The 15,178-nt window shown below is 40.1% G+C and overlaps 1 protein-coding gene across 1 annotated transcript in view; it reads right to left on the bottom strand.

Annotated features, from left to right (window-relative positions):
• neb (nebulin) overlaps positions 1 to 15,178 on the bottom strand; it is a 53,274-nt gene that overhangs the window by 952 nt on the left and 37,144 nt on the right. The window contains exons 112-136 of the mRNA XM_039600560.1: positions 15,041 to 15,151; positions 14,822 to 14,932; positions 14,582 to 14,683; positions 14,307 to 14,411; positions 13,692 to 13,781; positions 12,453 to 12,566; positions 12,052 to 12,156; positions 11,400 to 11,504; positions 10,424 to 10,528; positions 9,631 to 9,741; positions 8,811 to 8,921; positions 7,920 to 8,033; positions 6,975 to 7,079; positions 6,777 to 6,881; positions 5,985 to 6,089; positions 5,447 to 5,539; positions 3,818 to 3,910; positions 3,397 to 3,489; positions 3,002 to 3,094; positions 2,284 to 2,376; positions 1,697 to 1,804; positions 1,138 to 1,324; positions 735 to 827; positions 375 to 515; positions 171 to 280 (exon numbers count right to left, since the gene is read on the bottom strand). Of these exons, the coding sequence (XP_039456494.1) occupies positions 171 to 280; positions 375 to 515; positions 735 to 827; positions 1,138 to 1,324; positions 1,697 to 1,804; positions 2,284 to 2,376; positions 3,002 to 3,094; positions 3,397 to 3,489; positions 3,818 to 3,910; positions 5,447 to 5,539; positions 5,985 to 6,089; positions 6,777 to 6,881; positions 6,975 to 7,079; positions 7,920 to 8,033; positions 8,811 to 8,921; positions 9,631 to 9,741; positions 10,424 to 10,528; positions 11,400 to 11,504; positions 12,052 to 12,156; positions 12,453 to 12,566; positions 13,692 to 13,781; positions 14,307 to 14,411; positions 14,582 to 14,683; positions 14,822 to 14,932; positions 15,041 to 15,151 (2,703 nt within the window). The remainder of the gene's footprint in view (positions 1 to 170; positions 281 to 374; positions 516 to 734; positions 828 to 1,137; positions 1,325 to 1,696; positions 1,805 to 2,283; positions 2,377 to 3,001; positions 3,095 to 3,396; positions 3,490 to 3,817; positions 3,911 to 5,446; positions 5,540 to 5,984; positions 6,090 to 6,776; positions 6,882 to 6,974; positions 7,080 to 7,919; positions 8,034 to 8,810; positions 8,922 to 9,630; positions 9,742 to 10,423; positions 10,529 to 11,399; positions 11,505 to 12,051; positions 12,157 to 12,452; positions 12,567 to 13,691; positions 13,782 to 14,306; positions 14,412 to 14,581; positions 14,684 to 14,821; positions 14,933 to 15,040; positions 15,152 to 15,178) is intronic.

Genomic DNA, 15,178 nt, shown 5'->3' with positions numbered 1-15,178 from the left:
TAATGATAATCTCACTGAAGGTTTCAAACCTGCTTTATCTGACTACACCAAGCATCACTGAGTTAATGTGGCATTTTTCTGTTAACCTGTAGCATCACTCCCCACAGGAGAAAAGTTAAACCACGTAAAGCGAATGGAGTGTATGTACAATATAAATATATGTTACTAACCCCGGTGGTAGAGGGGTGTGAGGGAATGGACGAGACTGTGGTCTGCTGTGTGGCCACAGAAGATGACCTCTGCTGCAGCTCCACGGTCTTCACAGTAGCATGCTGGTAGCCTGAAGATGTTAAAATAACAAACAGATTAAGTAGAGGGAAAATTATTCTTCACTCTCAAGTGTATTTGTTGCTGTTTGGTCTGATGATGGTTACCAATAGAGGAGGTCATGAAGCCATTGCTGTAGAGGGACATGTGGTGGTCAGCATCCTGGGACACCTCAGACTTCTCATCAGCCCCGCCGCTCAAAGCGCTGGTGGAGCGGGAGTGCTCCTTGCTGCGACGCTGAGCTTGTACTGTCAGAACAGCATTAGGTGAGAGACAAAGGCGTCTTTCAGACATTATTTCAAATGCATATAATTTATTTAAATATCAGCGACACACACGAGAAGCAATACATAATCCTTTGCCAGTCACTTAGGTTCCATGACATTTTATGATAACTTTGAATAAACCCATCAGGAGCATAACTAAAGCTTTGGCTCTCTGAATCGATCCTCTAGAATTTCATTCACCTGACATCATGTGCAGACTCCTGGACTGGATGTTGTCCTCAGCAGGGTCGTAATCAAACACAGAGCCGGGGTTTGTGCGCCACACACGCAGATCTGAGGAGATGAATAGATCAGTCGATAACAGTCTGTATTACAGTTTAGCTTCAGGTATGTCTGGTCTGCTGACTAAAGCTAATTATACATACAATTGTGTATAATGATATAAAATAGCAGTATATGCAATATGTAATATGTCTTTCCAAACTTAGCCTTTAAAGGCTTTAAATTCAAAGATAATCTGACCTTTTCTTTTTTTTTCTCCAGAATGTTATTTTGAAGTATTTTGTCTTTCAGTTTTATTTATTTTTTTGCTAACATGCTAACAACTCCTACAGCTCAGAGAAGTGCTTGCTGTTGTCGGTACCAGTGATGCCCTCCTGGTCGTGCTCTATGGCACGTCTCCTCTCCATCTCCACCACGCGCCTCTGGATGCCACGGTAGCTGATGTCGCTGAAGTCCTGCGTGTTCTTCTTCACGCGCTCTGTCACAAGATCAGTGGTGGTGGGAGTGAAGCTGCCCTTGCTCTTCTCAAAGTCCTCGTGGTATCTCACCTGAAGTGCACAAATACAAAACACGGTAAGTGAAGCTGCAGGGTGGATGGACCCATTTTGCACGAGCCAACCAAACCGGCATCAATGCCAGCCTCCACTTTAACAAGTTAAAATACTAAAATGTGTTGTCTCTGTGTCTTTTTTCTCTATACCAAATCCATTATTTCTTCATTATTGAATCAATTCTAATTTTAGTTTATGTCTTTGTGTAGAAACATTGTTTAAGACTGGTGACCAGATTCTTGTTTTAAATCATTTTGAGATGATGAGGTGTCAAAGAGTACTGAAGCCTTACTCTTCAAGTAGTCAAGTAACAACAAAAGCACTTTTCCACTTAGAACAGAAATGAATCAAACAACCACAAAAACTTACCCCAGAAATGATACGCTGAGTCTCCCGGACACGCCTCATCTCAGGTGTGTCCAGAACGAAGGCGGCTTTGCCCTGGACCTGCTTGCGGAAGCTGTCAGAGTACAGAACCTAGAAATGACAGATCAAAAGTACTAAGGGTCTAAAATATTTCACACTCCCAAACCATCATTCAATAGCCGTTAGCATCCACAGCACAAGAGGTGTGGTCAGAGAGACTTAATGCCAAGAGGACACAGGCAGCTGCTGGCAGGGATGAGCTATGGCACTACTGGGATGAATTAGCAGGGAGACTTTTATTAAGTGGGCGACTTATTAAAAGGAAAGTTATTTTCCAATCTTCAGTGGGAGACCGAAAGGAATAAGATCAAGTGGGAAAACAACAGGAGAGGTTAGCAGTGAAGATGTGCACAGGCACACCACAGCTGGAAGTATTAAACAGATTTATAAAAAAAGAGGAGAGTGCAGTCAGGTGAATTAATACGATTAACAAGAGCCAGGGGGACACATCAGAGTTAGAGAAGGGTTAAAAAGAAGTAAGAGTAGAACATTTCTTCAGCAGAACATGTTCTACAGGTTCTGAAAGGTACCGAGCTAATGTTTTCTTGGTTCCTTTTCACCCGCTCCATCTCTGGAGTAAACACCACAGGAGTTCCCTTGGCTGAACTGTCTTTATACAACACCTACAGGGCAGAAGCACAGCACCCCGAGGGGCCAATCAGAAACTCAAACACATACAGACCACGCACACCTATAGGACTGGTTTCATAGACAAGGAGGAGTTTTCTGGAAATATCCGAGATTGCTTAAACTCAGAGAGGTCATTTCTTTAGTTGGTGGCTTTTTTTTGGTATATTATTTTGGTATATATCAGTATATTCAAGCAGCGTCTGAGAAATTGGTCCTATAGAGTGATTCATCCTGGTAGCTCCTGCTGAGCAGCCAGGATCTTTGTTGTACGTGGAGACAAACATCCCTAATGCTTCAGCAGGAGATTTAGCTGTGAAGTGGAAATTAAGAGCAGCACACAGCAGCTTAATGTGAAGAAAGATGAGCTGCAGGTTAGAAGATAGTAGACTCACAGGCCAAAAAGGAAGATTTCATTCAGTTTAGGGGACTGATGATTGAGGATTAAAGTAATAAAGAGAAAAAGGCAAGGGTGTAAATTAGATGGATGGGCAGTCTGGGCCCTGGATGGAGGTTGATGAGATGAGCAAGAGATGATGAGGAAGGGGGAAGTGTATGATAGGCATTATTATAGGACTCTACTGTTCACAGTTAGGAGCACACGTGGTTCGGTTCCACTACCGAGCTGATGTGCTTCTGGGTTTCTTTGACTCGCTTCACTTCAGGGAGATCCGGTATAGCTGTTCCTCGACCCAGAGAGTCCTTGTATTTTATCTAACCAACAAAAATTTTGGGATTCGTGCAGAGAAAGTACAAAAAAAAGTAAGTAACAGATCAATAACAGAAAAACACGCAGACAAAAAGCCACAAGCGGCACCAAAAATCACAGCAGAGACAGAACATGAAATTAAACACACATCGTTCCCTAAAAAATAAAGAAGCAGGTTTATGTTAGACACACACAACAACTACTGGGAAGATCTACTGGAGGCTAAGGAGAGTTGTTATGGCACTGTTTGAGGTGGAGGGATGAACGGATGCAAATCGGAGACTAGGGGTTCACTGCAGTGGAGTACCGTGCTAATATTTTGCTGATTGCGTTTAACTCTCTCCATTTCTGGCGTCTCTGATACTGATGTGCCTCGTCCCACGCCTTCTTTGTATTGATGCTTTGAATAAAACAGCACAAAAAAGTCAATTATTGTTGTAACACACTCAAAAGATGATTAGTTTTAAATTTAGGAGGGAAGGAAGGAATTTCAAAAAATTAAAAAAAGAGAGAAAAATTCCAAAGCGGAGTAATTAGGAAAGGGGAGGAATTTTTGTCTCGTAAAAGGAAATGACGTATGGAACATAGTTAGGATGTAGGAGGGGAAAACCAGTGCTAAATACAGGAAAGGTAAAGTTTTCTAGATAAGTAAGATGAGATCAGAGGGCGTTTGGGGGGAGTTATTATAAGGAAGTCATATTAGGGTCACTGCAGTCTTTTTCCTCTACCAGGCTGATATTCTTCTGGGTTTCTCGGACCCGCTTCACCTCAGGCAGATCTGATATGGCTGTGCCTTGACCCACAGAGTCCTTGTACTGTATCTGCCCATTACATAAGTTACACAGGTGCAAAATCAGACGGTGACAAACAAAAGCACAGTATGTACTGTAGACACATACACGGTGCAGCTATTCATAAAAACAACATGAACAACTGAGAATTAAAGGTTACTGATCACACTGATTTTCAGACATATTTATGTATATTTAAAGGGACTAATGTAAAAATATGCAGGTTGTTTTCAGCTTGAGTGATGTTTAGTTTAGTTTAATACTTCAGGGTTCAGATGAAATTAACAATGAGTTACTATGCAAGCTCTTAAAGTCCCCTGTGGATGATAAGCTGTGAATTATTTTACAGTGGAAACAAGAAAAAGTCCTCTAATGAGTTACAAAAAATGAAATATTAGCATGAGAACAGATATCTGTAAAAAAAAAAGCTGAATGTAAACTCATTATTTGAATAGATTAGATGTGAAGGAAGGTCTGGTTTTATTCTTTGATGCTAGAGGAGGAGGAAATATGGAGGGAGGAGTGGCTGAGGAGTAATGAGGTAGGGCAGGGTCACTCTGTTGAGTACCGTGCTAACGTTGCGCTGGTTGCGTTTAACCCTCTCCATCTCAGGGGTCTCGGGCAAAGCTGTTCCTCCTCCCAAATCCTCTTTGTACTTAATCTTACACGGACGAGGAATGAAAGCATAAACGAGTGGTTAGCCTCACTGAGCGCTAATTTACTTATCTTGCACCTTTGGGAGCACACGTCAACAAAAGCACACAGAATGAGACAAACATCTATACAAACATTCAAAAAAGAACGCACACATTTCAGGTGTTGACCTCAGAACAAGTGAAATGAAAAGGTTACTGATCATATCGGTTTTCAGACGTAGGTGCATGTGGGTGATGTTTAGTTTAGTTTATCACTTCAAGGTTCAGATGAAATTAATTATGAGTTGTTATGAGAGCCCTCACAGTCCCCTGTGGACGATAAGATTCAAATTATTTCACAGTGGAAAGAAATCCATTTACACTATATCACCAAAAGTATGTGGATACACAAATAATACAACCGTGTTTTGTTGAGACTGCATTTTAAAAGCATGGACAGTCATGTGCTTGCAGGGATTTGCTCCACATCAGCCACAAGATTCTTAATAAGGTCAAACGCTGAGTCTGCATGATGAGGTCTGGATTCTGTCAGGATCTAAATATAAAAGGTTTTTTTTTTTGTTCATGTACCCAAGTCTGTTAAGTCCTCTAAAATGAACAAATGTGAACTAACAGCCCCAAACAAAGGCACAAAAACGTCTCCACATATTTTTGGTCATCTAGTTCTTAGCATCTAGGGATTTTTTCTGGGCTCCAAAAAGATCCTTTAATAAATTTAAACAATTAAATAATTAGAATGAAAAACAGGTTTCTGCAAAAAACAAAAATAGTTGGATACATAATTATTATTTGAATAGATTAGATGTGATGGCAGGACTGGTTTTATTCTTTGATGCTAGAGGAGGAGGAAATATGGAGGGAGGAGTGGCTGAGGAGTAATGAGGTAGGGCAGGGTCACTCTGTTGAGTACCGTGCTAACGTTGCGCTGGTTGCGTTTAACCCTCTCCATCTCAGGGGTCTCGGGCAAAGCTGTTCCTCCTCCCAAATCCTCTTTGTACTTAATCTTACACGGACGAGGAATGAAAGCATAAACGAGTGGTTAGCCTCACTGAGCGCTAATTTACTTATCTTGCACCTTTGGGAGCACACGTCAACAAAAGCACACAGAATGAGACAAACATCTACACAAACATTTAAAAATAAAGCACACACATTTTGCCTGATTACAACACTTTGAGCAAAGCGTTTCACACCACAATCTCTGCACTAAGAGTTTTAAGTAAAGGTTAAAGTATAGAATCAAGGGTTAAGCGTTAGTTGCACAAATTAAAAACTGCTTGTTTTGCAAAGTTAAAAAAAAAAATTAATTCGCTCTAAATAAAGAAGGGCTGCATATCAAGGTTTGTTAAAAAAATGTGGAACGCCAAACCAAAAAAAATTAATTCAAAGAATTATGTAAAAAATGTGATATTAGAAAAAGTTAAGAAAAAATATTACGGAGTAGATACCAAGCTGAAATTCTTTGTATTCTCTTTAACACGCAGCATTTCAGGTGTGTCCTTTACAGTAGACACTTTGCCCTTTATGTTTTTAAGGTCAGTCTGGTATTGAAGCTACAAGGAGAAAAACAAAAGTGCAGTTAAAATGTTTCACAATGAAAAAGAGGTCACATTTTCACGTATATCCCCGATTGAGGCATTCAGTGCACAAAATTTAACTGGAGTAGAACGTAAAACAGTACAAACAAACAGGGGCGCTTCCAGAATTTTTTCATAGGGGTGGCTATGTGGGGGCCACTACTAAAAAACATGGGATAGCGCAGCAAAAATAGAATTTTTTTTACTATGCAGTTGTGAAATATAGGTTACTTGAAAAATATGGCAAAACACATGGGGAGAAAAGAATAATTATGCCTAGCTAATTTCCTACTATTAAAGTTGTTAGGTCTCTATGAAAACCAAATAATATTTTGAAATCCATAATAATCTGTTTTAAATAGGTACTAAATGTACTGTGTCTTCCTCTCTTTTGTTCCCATGTTTATTAGAATTATTACTAACATTGGACAATCTTGCCGGGGGGAAGGGGGGCACACGGTGAGGGGCAGCAAAGTTTGGAGTGTGGCTAGTGGCCCCCCTGTGGCCCCCCCTTGGTGGCGCCCCTGCAAACATATAAAGTACTGAAAATATAATTTTACAGCAGCTATAAAGACGCACACAGAGACACAAGATGCTGAAAGAACCTCAGTCAGGTCATGCTGACCTGTCAGGACGCAGCGTAACTGCCTGTGTGTAACTTACAGTGCTGAAGTTCTTTTGGTTCTCGCGGACTCGCTGCATCTCTGGAGTATCCAGGACTGGTACATAGTGAGACATGGTCTTCTCAGCCTCCTCTTTGTATTTTTTCTGTTTGGATGAGAATATAATTTGTGATTTTTTTTATATATGCTAATGATTTATCCTGATGAGGGTGGTGGCTGGGTCACTTCAGTAATCTACCTGGCTGACGATGTTCTTCATCTGCTGAGCATGGATGATGTCAGGGGTATCGATGACGGTTGTGTAGCTGGCTCTGTCCATCTCAGCGGTCTGCTTGTACTTAGACTGGAAAAGAAAAACAGCCAGTCAGCACTGATCATAAATGCATTGGAAAATATTAACAGATATTCCTTTTAACACCGGACGTGTGCTCATAGTTTCACCAAACTTTACTTTTATTTATTGCACCATTCTAGCCTTCTAGCCTAGTTCTTGTGTTCTGAGTTTTTGCCTGTTTTTATGTTCATGAATACAAATTGACCCGAGCTGTCATTTTGTATTTCCTTAAGTTCTTACTTTGATTTTGTTATTTGTGTTTACTTCCTTCACTGTTCCCTTGTGTCTGTGTGCTGTCTCTATATTTAGTATTTGTCTTTTAGTTAGTTCCCATTTTCCTCAAAGCTTGATTTTTCTTTGTGCATTATGTAAGTTTTACTTCCAATGTTGTCATTGTGCTGACATTTTTCACCTGTGTTTCATTCCCCACATGTCTCCACTTCCCTAATCCATCTCAGCCTAGTGTGAAGAAATAGCCCTCTCATCAGCCCAGTCTTACTCTGTCAAGTTGAAATGTTCGACTTTTGTTACTCTTGGAATCTTGCATCTTTTTCAGTCCACCTTAACCTGCAATCAAAACTCTGATCGACACAGAATATGTTGTAATTATAGTTCCTCCTTTGTCTTCTTTTAGTTTGGTTGTTACTATCTGATTACCTTAAACCTAAATCTAATTCTTTTCCTGCTAATGATGAGATATAACGTGTTCTGGAGCAAAAATAGTTTTATTTTTTCTTTTACATAAATAATGAATTCATAATACCTTCATTTCATATCAGGGGCCTGCAGCTCACACTCTGGAAACCACTGCTCCAGGCAAGCAGTGCAAAAAACATTCAAGATTCAGACCTGACTGAGGATCTCCGTGGCATTCTTGGCTCTCATAAAGTCTGGGGTGTCTGTAGCCAAAGCCAGCATTCCCTTGCCCTTGATCTCCTGCTCCAGAGACTTTTTGTACTCTCTCTGTGAACACCAAAAGTTACACATTTTTACACATGATAATGTTACTCAAAAAACACAAAACAGGGTTTCTACTCATTCATACTGAAGAGGGCTGCAAAACCAGAAATCATGAGGGATCAGTGAATAGAGAAAGTTAGCAGAATCTACGTAGCAGATGTGGTAACAAGACTGAGTGTGAAGCTTGACACAGAACTGAAAATAAAACAACAGCAGTCAGCAGTTAGAGACATGACATGAAACAGACTATTTCTACTTCTTCAGTTTGTTCATTAAGTCATTATACATCTATCTTGCAATCTACAAATCAACCTCAAATGCACTCAGAGTACACCTTTTCAAAAACAAACATTACCGATAGCAACAAAACAATTAAATCAAGAGATCTGCTACCACCTGGACCACTTATGCAAAAAGATAAAGTCATTAAAATTCTATAAAAATTCAACATTGCATGTGTGACGTGAAAAACAAGAGAAGAGAAGATATGCTTTGGGTACAACTCAGGTTGATTTTTGTAGGATTCATAATACACAAATAAATATGAGTATAAATGAAAATCATGGCAAAATTAAATAGGGTGCAGATGAAGGTTACAATGATGGGAAATTAGTGACATCATAAAGCAGGGACAAGAGGAAGAGTGAACCCAACAGTCCCACTTTTAGTGCAATGGTGAAGCTTAGTTAAGAGGGGATAGGATTCGTGAAGAGCGAGATTGTCGGGAGTCATTCGGATGAGAGCGTGATGTTGTTTGCATCACCTCTCGGTCAGTCGTACCTCACACAGGATTTGAGTGGCATTTCTTGCTCTCAAAAGCTCCGGAGTTTCCTCCAGTACAGTTAGACCTTTACCCTTCACCCCCTCCTCTAGATCCTTCCTGTACTCTTTCTACAGGACGGAAGAAGAACAGAGAGACTGCAGAGAAGGGCACACAGGCAGGCCAGGCCAAAGCACACAGACAGACAAACAATACAGTCGGCAAGTTCTGCTGCTTGCCTTTAAAAAGCTCAAAGTCACCAAGTCTTTCCAAGAGACAGATTCACTGCGTTTATGTATTATCATTATAATCAGTGATATTGTTACAGAGAAAACTGGAGATGTTGGTGATTTTGGCAGGATCCTAATAAAAACAAGTTGAAACACATTTAATCAGAAAGAGCAGAAACAAAATCATCATTGAAACAACAAGAAAATCAACAAGATGGGAATTCACGTCAGCATTTCACCCCCAAATCGCTGTTGCTTCATACAAATGATTACATGCATGCAGTCTTGTCACATAAAGTTGGTGGTAAGCTACTACTAGGTAGTCATTTTACGACTGTAAAATGAAGATCTATTCAATATTAGTTGAGTACTTTACTGCAAGACACATGACGGCTGGAGGATGGGTGGGTCATTATTAGCTTTGGGTTCTGTAGACAAGCATGCAAAAATTAATAATAAACTAATAATACTGCAAAAGGCAAACTGGGAAGGACTAAAAAATAGGGGTGAAAAGGAAAAGAGACCGATTGTGATGTTGTCTTAGTACGATTATGAAGCTTGGGTGAGGTAAATAGGAGACACCATCAGATGTAAGTTGTCCTTTAGTTACCTCACTGGCTATTTTGGTGGCGTGTCTGACATGAATCATGGCAGGGGTGACCTCCAAGCCTGAGAGGTTCTTTCCCCTCATGTACTCCTCAAAGTCCTTCTTATAGTCTTTCTATTGGTCACAGAGATAACACAAGGGACAGACAGAGCTCAGATAACCACATGCAAGCAATGCTGGTTCACAATGCAGCTACCTTCATTCTTGTTTGCACCATTCTGCTCATGATAGCACCCATAACTGTATATCTGATGTCTGTAAATGTGTCTGAGATAATGTGTGGAGGTGTAAGAGGTGTTTGTTGTGAAAAAGGAACTACAGTAGGATATTGTATTGTAGTTAAAATCTATAATCCAGGCTCCAGGAAAGAGGTCAAACACATACTTTACTTTGACATCTTGACAGGAAAATAACCTGTCATAGCATTAAGTGAACAATACAGAAGCTTCTGGGTGAGTTTACTTTCAGCGCATTTTACACTGCCACAGTATTACAATAGGAAGACTGTGAATTTTCTGCATTTCAAAACATTTTGCAACTATAAAATTACTGAATTGCAGTTTTGGTGTAATAAAGTTACTAAAGGCATTGTAAAATGTTTTTCCATACTTTTGAATCATTCTGTAAGCATAACATAAACAATGGCTTTGCATCCAACTAGCAACAAGAGGCAACACAATACAGGTTAATATAGCGCTTAAGGAGGCACTAAAGGTTTTATGAGAGGTCTGCAATGGGAAAACGTACTGCATCTGTACGTACTTCAATGGCAGAGGTTAACAGAAGGCTTATTTACCTGACTCTGCATGTGCTGAGCCTCCTTAGCAGTCACATATGTGGGCGTCTCAAAGTCCAGCATGGGTTTGCCCTTCTCCTTCTCATACTTCTCCTTGTATTTCACCTGTAACGGCCCACACAAATATACTCAACTGTCTGCAAAGGAAAGAAACGCTGTGGGGATATCACATGGTTTCCATTCATTTCTGTACGCTAAGAAAATCAAACAGAAAAGCTGTAAGGTGTATCCATCCAGTAAGATTCAAGACGAGTTAAATTACTGTAATTAATTTAAATGAGAACAGAAATGAAAAGCTTGCACGGCTCTTCACTGCAACTGATTATGCAATCAAGGCATTTAACAGTGACTTGATATAAGGAAGGAATGACTCCCTGGAAGGAAAACTGTAATACCAAATATAAAGTGCTATATCATAAACAATTACAAAATGAGTATTTTTTGTTTTTTGCTTTTATTTTATATTTTATTTTTTTTAAATAGCAATTTTAACAGCATTTTTTTTTTAACTAACACAATTACAGTTGTGTGGGCAAAATCTCTGTTACAGTACAGTAAAGAAATGATTGAACAAATGCATTTTTTGTTAAACGCCTTCCCGAAACTAAATGTTTAATAAATAAATATCCAATTCTATTCCTGCATATTTGTTGGACCCATTAAAATGTTTACAGTTTAATAAACATAGAAAGTATTATCAACTCAGTTCAATTCAATTTTATTTATATAGCGCAAAATCACAGCAACAGTCGCCTCAAGGCGCTTTATATTGTATGGTAGACCCTAAAAATATACATACAGAGAAAAACCCAACAATCATATGACCCCCTATGAGCAAGCACTTTGGCGACAGTGGGAAGGAAAAACTCCCTTTTAACAGGAAGAAGACTGGCAGAACCAGGCTCAGGGAGGGGCGCAATAGTGTTTTTTTACTGTGTCGAGCGCTCGTTGCCCCACGGGAGTATGAACCACTTACGTTACTTTGAAGTTCAGAAGCCTCCTTGTGATGGAGCTGTTCTGGTGTGTCAGGAATCATGTGGTAGTGACCCTTACTCTCCTCAAATTTCTTCTTGTAGCAGTACTATGGGGGATTCCCAGTAAAGTAAGGCAGCTCAGTACAGCGAATCATTACTTAGCAGAAAAACCTCATATTTTATGATAGAAAGAAACATAATAGCATTTAAACATAAGGGTTTTTAAAGTTATGTTAAAATAATCGTAAATCTACAAAAGGGAGGAAGAGGAAGTCGGTGTTAAGTGAACATTAATAGAAGACTAGTTTTGTTTGAACTACGAGGGGGAAAAAGTCACTGAAAAGGTTAAGAAGTAGAGGTTATAGAGGGTGATAGTATTCGGGGTCAAAGGTCAAAAATGAGATGGGTAAAGATCACTACCAGATGAGGTCAGAGAATGATGGATGTCTTTTATGATGGAGCTTAGTGCATAAATCCATGAGATGGTCAGCAGTTTGCTACATTTTACCGATTGTTACTGTGAGGTGATGGAAATAGAGTTCAGACACATTTTAATGAACCGCACACTGTGCAACGAAACCAAACTCGCTCGCTGCAGCTTCCTGTTTGGGAATGTGAGAGGGTTAAAGGTTAGTAGGCACACAGGTAGCTTACGTCGCTGGACAGCCTGCTGGTGCTCGTGACGTGCTTCATGGACAGGGACTCGGCCATGTCGGTCACAGGTTTGTGGATCTTCTTCAGGTCACCCTTGTACTTCACCTGTGTGTTATATTGATAGCAGTCACATTAATTAGACACTATTTTAATATATAATGGTCGACATTTGTTTGAAATGGTGAATTTCACAGAAATGTAAAGAATTACTAAGATACATTTAGTTTGTCTCTGTTCTAGTAACAAAACCAGGATGCCAAAATAAGATATTGCTTTACTCCCATAGATAAACCAATCAGACAAACTATACAAAAGTATAATAACTATTAAAAAAAATGAATGATTTTCTTGGCCTATGATAAAAATGGTGTGAAGTGATGATAAGATACGAGAGCACCCACCTCACTGGCCAGCACATTGGCTTCCTTGAGAGTCTTGTAAATCTTACTTTCCTTCAGGTCATATTGAGGTTTCTTTCCTTTCATCTCCTTATCAAACTTCTCCTTGTACTTCACCTGTTCATTAGCGTAGGATATGTGTACAAGTTAGTTTATGTATTGACTGAGAGGAAACCAACATCAGCCGACGTCTCCATCACAGTAAAAAACAACTGAAGGACAACAGGAAGTTGTTTTTGGATTTGATTAGTGACTCAGATTCCTTGCAGATAGTTTTATAAAAGCTTTGCACAGGCTCTGCGCCACATTTTAAGTATTTAATTTGTTTTTTCTTTCATAAATCTGTAGATCAGTAATGAAAAGCATGATCTATAGTGTAATAGATTGGTTGCAAATGTAAAACTGATTCTAATGCATTTATTAACTTTAAAGTTGATCAAACTGATCAGACAAGATGCTTTGTACTGTAAACATATGCAAATAAACCATCCTGTGATTCACATAAACGCAAACATGAACTTCATATATAATAAAATATATATGGAAAAGGTAGGGCGGTGTCGTTGTAGACACAGGTCAGGTGTGGTTTGGCTCCACAGGTCAAACCACTTTAGAGTGAAGGTGGGACACAGGAACACGTTTGAAAAGGTGTGCTATAAAAACATGTGTATATCTAACAGGAATTATGGCTAACTTTTCACCTCTGTAACCGTATTCCAAAATTTTAGGAGGGCCTACACTGCCCCTTCGGATTTCGATGAAAATGGAGCACAGCACGGTGAACTACAGGACATACACATGTTTTTAAGAACAATTCAAGTTGTTCATTTTCATAAAAGCCTTTTGTCCACATTCATAAACAAACAGACATGGAGACTTAAAGGGAAATAGTGGGAAAAATCTGAAAAGACAGTTTAAATAAACATATAGTATTAGCGCCAGGCAGCTAATGCAGTAACGCTGTTCTCTATGCTTAGCAATGAGGCACATCTTGTTATGGAAATGTTAAAAAAAGCAGAGGGTGGACACTGCAAAGAAAAGAAAGAGCAAATCAAATAGGAACTTTGTAAGATTTGATTTGTGAATCAATAGTTTCTCAAAAGTTCCAGATGTTTATCTTAAAGGCTCAGTGAACCCTGTATTATTCAGCCAGTCTGTGGGTCAGCAGAAAGGGGGACAGAGAGACAGAGAGGACAGACAGGCAGCAGCAGTCCGTCAGTTTTAGGGCATAAACCTCCTTACATCACTAGTCACCGCACTCATTTTCTTAATGTGGCGCATCAGGGGGGTATCATAGGAAGCTGCTCCATGGAGGGAGGGCTTGGCCTCCACCTACAAAGCGCAGTGAGATGGAGGGATGAGAACACACAGACTAGGATGTTATGGAAGTAGACAGAAGAGGAAAGAGATTAAGGTTGAGAAGAAGAGTTATAGCACAGAAGGATGGAGGAAGAGGAGGACAGGTATAAGGATGGTGGTGGGACATGTACACTGGTATGAGCAGTTAAACATCTATATCTACTTTCATGGAGTAACATGGATTATAATGCGGGATGGCAGAGGAAGCGCAGTGGAAGAGCTGCTAGTTGTATCATTAGGCCAACACGACTGCTGCTAAGCATCTACCACAGCACTACTAGTCTGCTAATATTAGCTTGTGGAAGCTGATCTGACAGTTAAAATCCAGGCAGCTGATCTTTCCAGCTGGCTGTCACCTAAATAAATAAATAAATGAATGAATAAATTAATAAACAAGGGAAGCCTTTTCTATGAGATGACAATCGTAGCGACCCAGTGGCAAAGGAACCCGACTGTCCAGGGCTTGATGAGACAGATGAGTAACTTCATTTAGTGTACCTGGCTTGTCAGCTTGGACACCTCAGTTGCCAAAGCGATATCTGGGCGGTGGGCTAGAGAGCCTCCACGGCTGGCCTCTTCACGTGCTTTCTCACGGTAGCCAATCTGATGGACACAAGACCCAACAAGAGTCAGGTGATCATGTAGAAACTACAGTACAGGGATGGGTACTATAGGGATGCTCCTTTTTTCTCTTCTTTTGTCTTGAGTTGAGCCTTTAAACACATTTACGTGTACTGAGCTGGTGGTTCAGTATCAGTGTACTTCATGGTTACCTGACTGATGAGTTTAGCAGCCTGGGTAGCCTTCTTTATGTCAGGACGGTCGACTACAGTAGTGTAGTGCAGGCTGGCTTTGGCATCTTTCTTGTAGGCCACCTGTCCAGTTGGACAAAATTGGAGATGCAATGTAGTAAACCTGACTTCCACATCCACAGACAACTATGAAAAGCTGAAAAAATTACCCCCAAGTCCAACTACCCCAACTGTTTTAGCCCAGTTGTGGAAATGACTCACATTGCTCTGACTTTTGGCCACGTCCATGGCATGCTGAACATCAGGCGGCACAATCATGTGGTTATATATGGACTTGCCCTTTTCCTTCTCAAACTTTTCTTTGTACACTTTCTAAAAAGAGAGAACAGCACATCAAGCCCAGCTGCAAACAAACAGTCCAGGGTTACACGCTGGCTGAGCTCATTTTGTAAAACGCATGTTATAGTAAGACAGTTATACCCCGCTGACAAGTTTGTTGACTGTCCTGCTGTGGGCAGTATCACGAGTGTCGGACAGGGTGGTGAATGAGCCGGACTGCATTTCCTTCTTACTGGCCTCCTTGTATTTGCTCTGATGAAGAATAAAAACAGTTAAAAA

This window comes from Oreochromis aureus, linkage group 16 (assembly GCF_013358895.1).
Source record: "Oreochromis aureus strain Israel breed Guangdong linkage group 16, ZZ_aureus, whole genome shotgun sequence".
NCBI lineage: Eukaryota > Metazoa > Chordata > Actinopteri > Cichliformes > Cichlidae > Oreochromis > Oreochromis aureus.
This window is presented reverse-complemented; position numbering and strand designations above follow the sequence as displayed.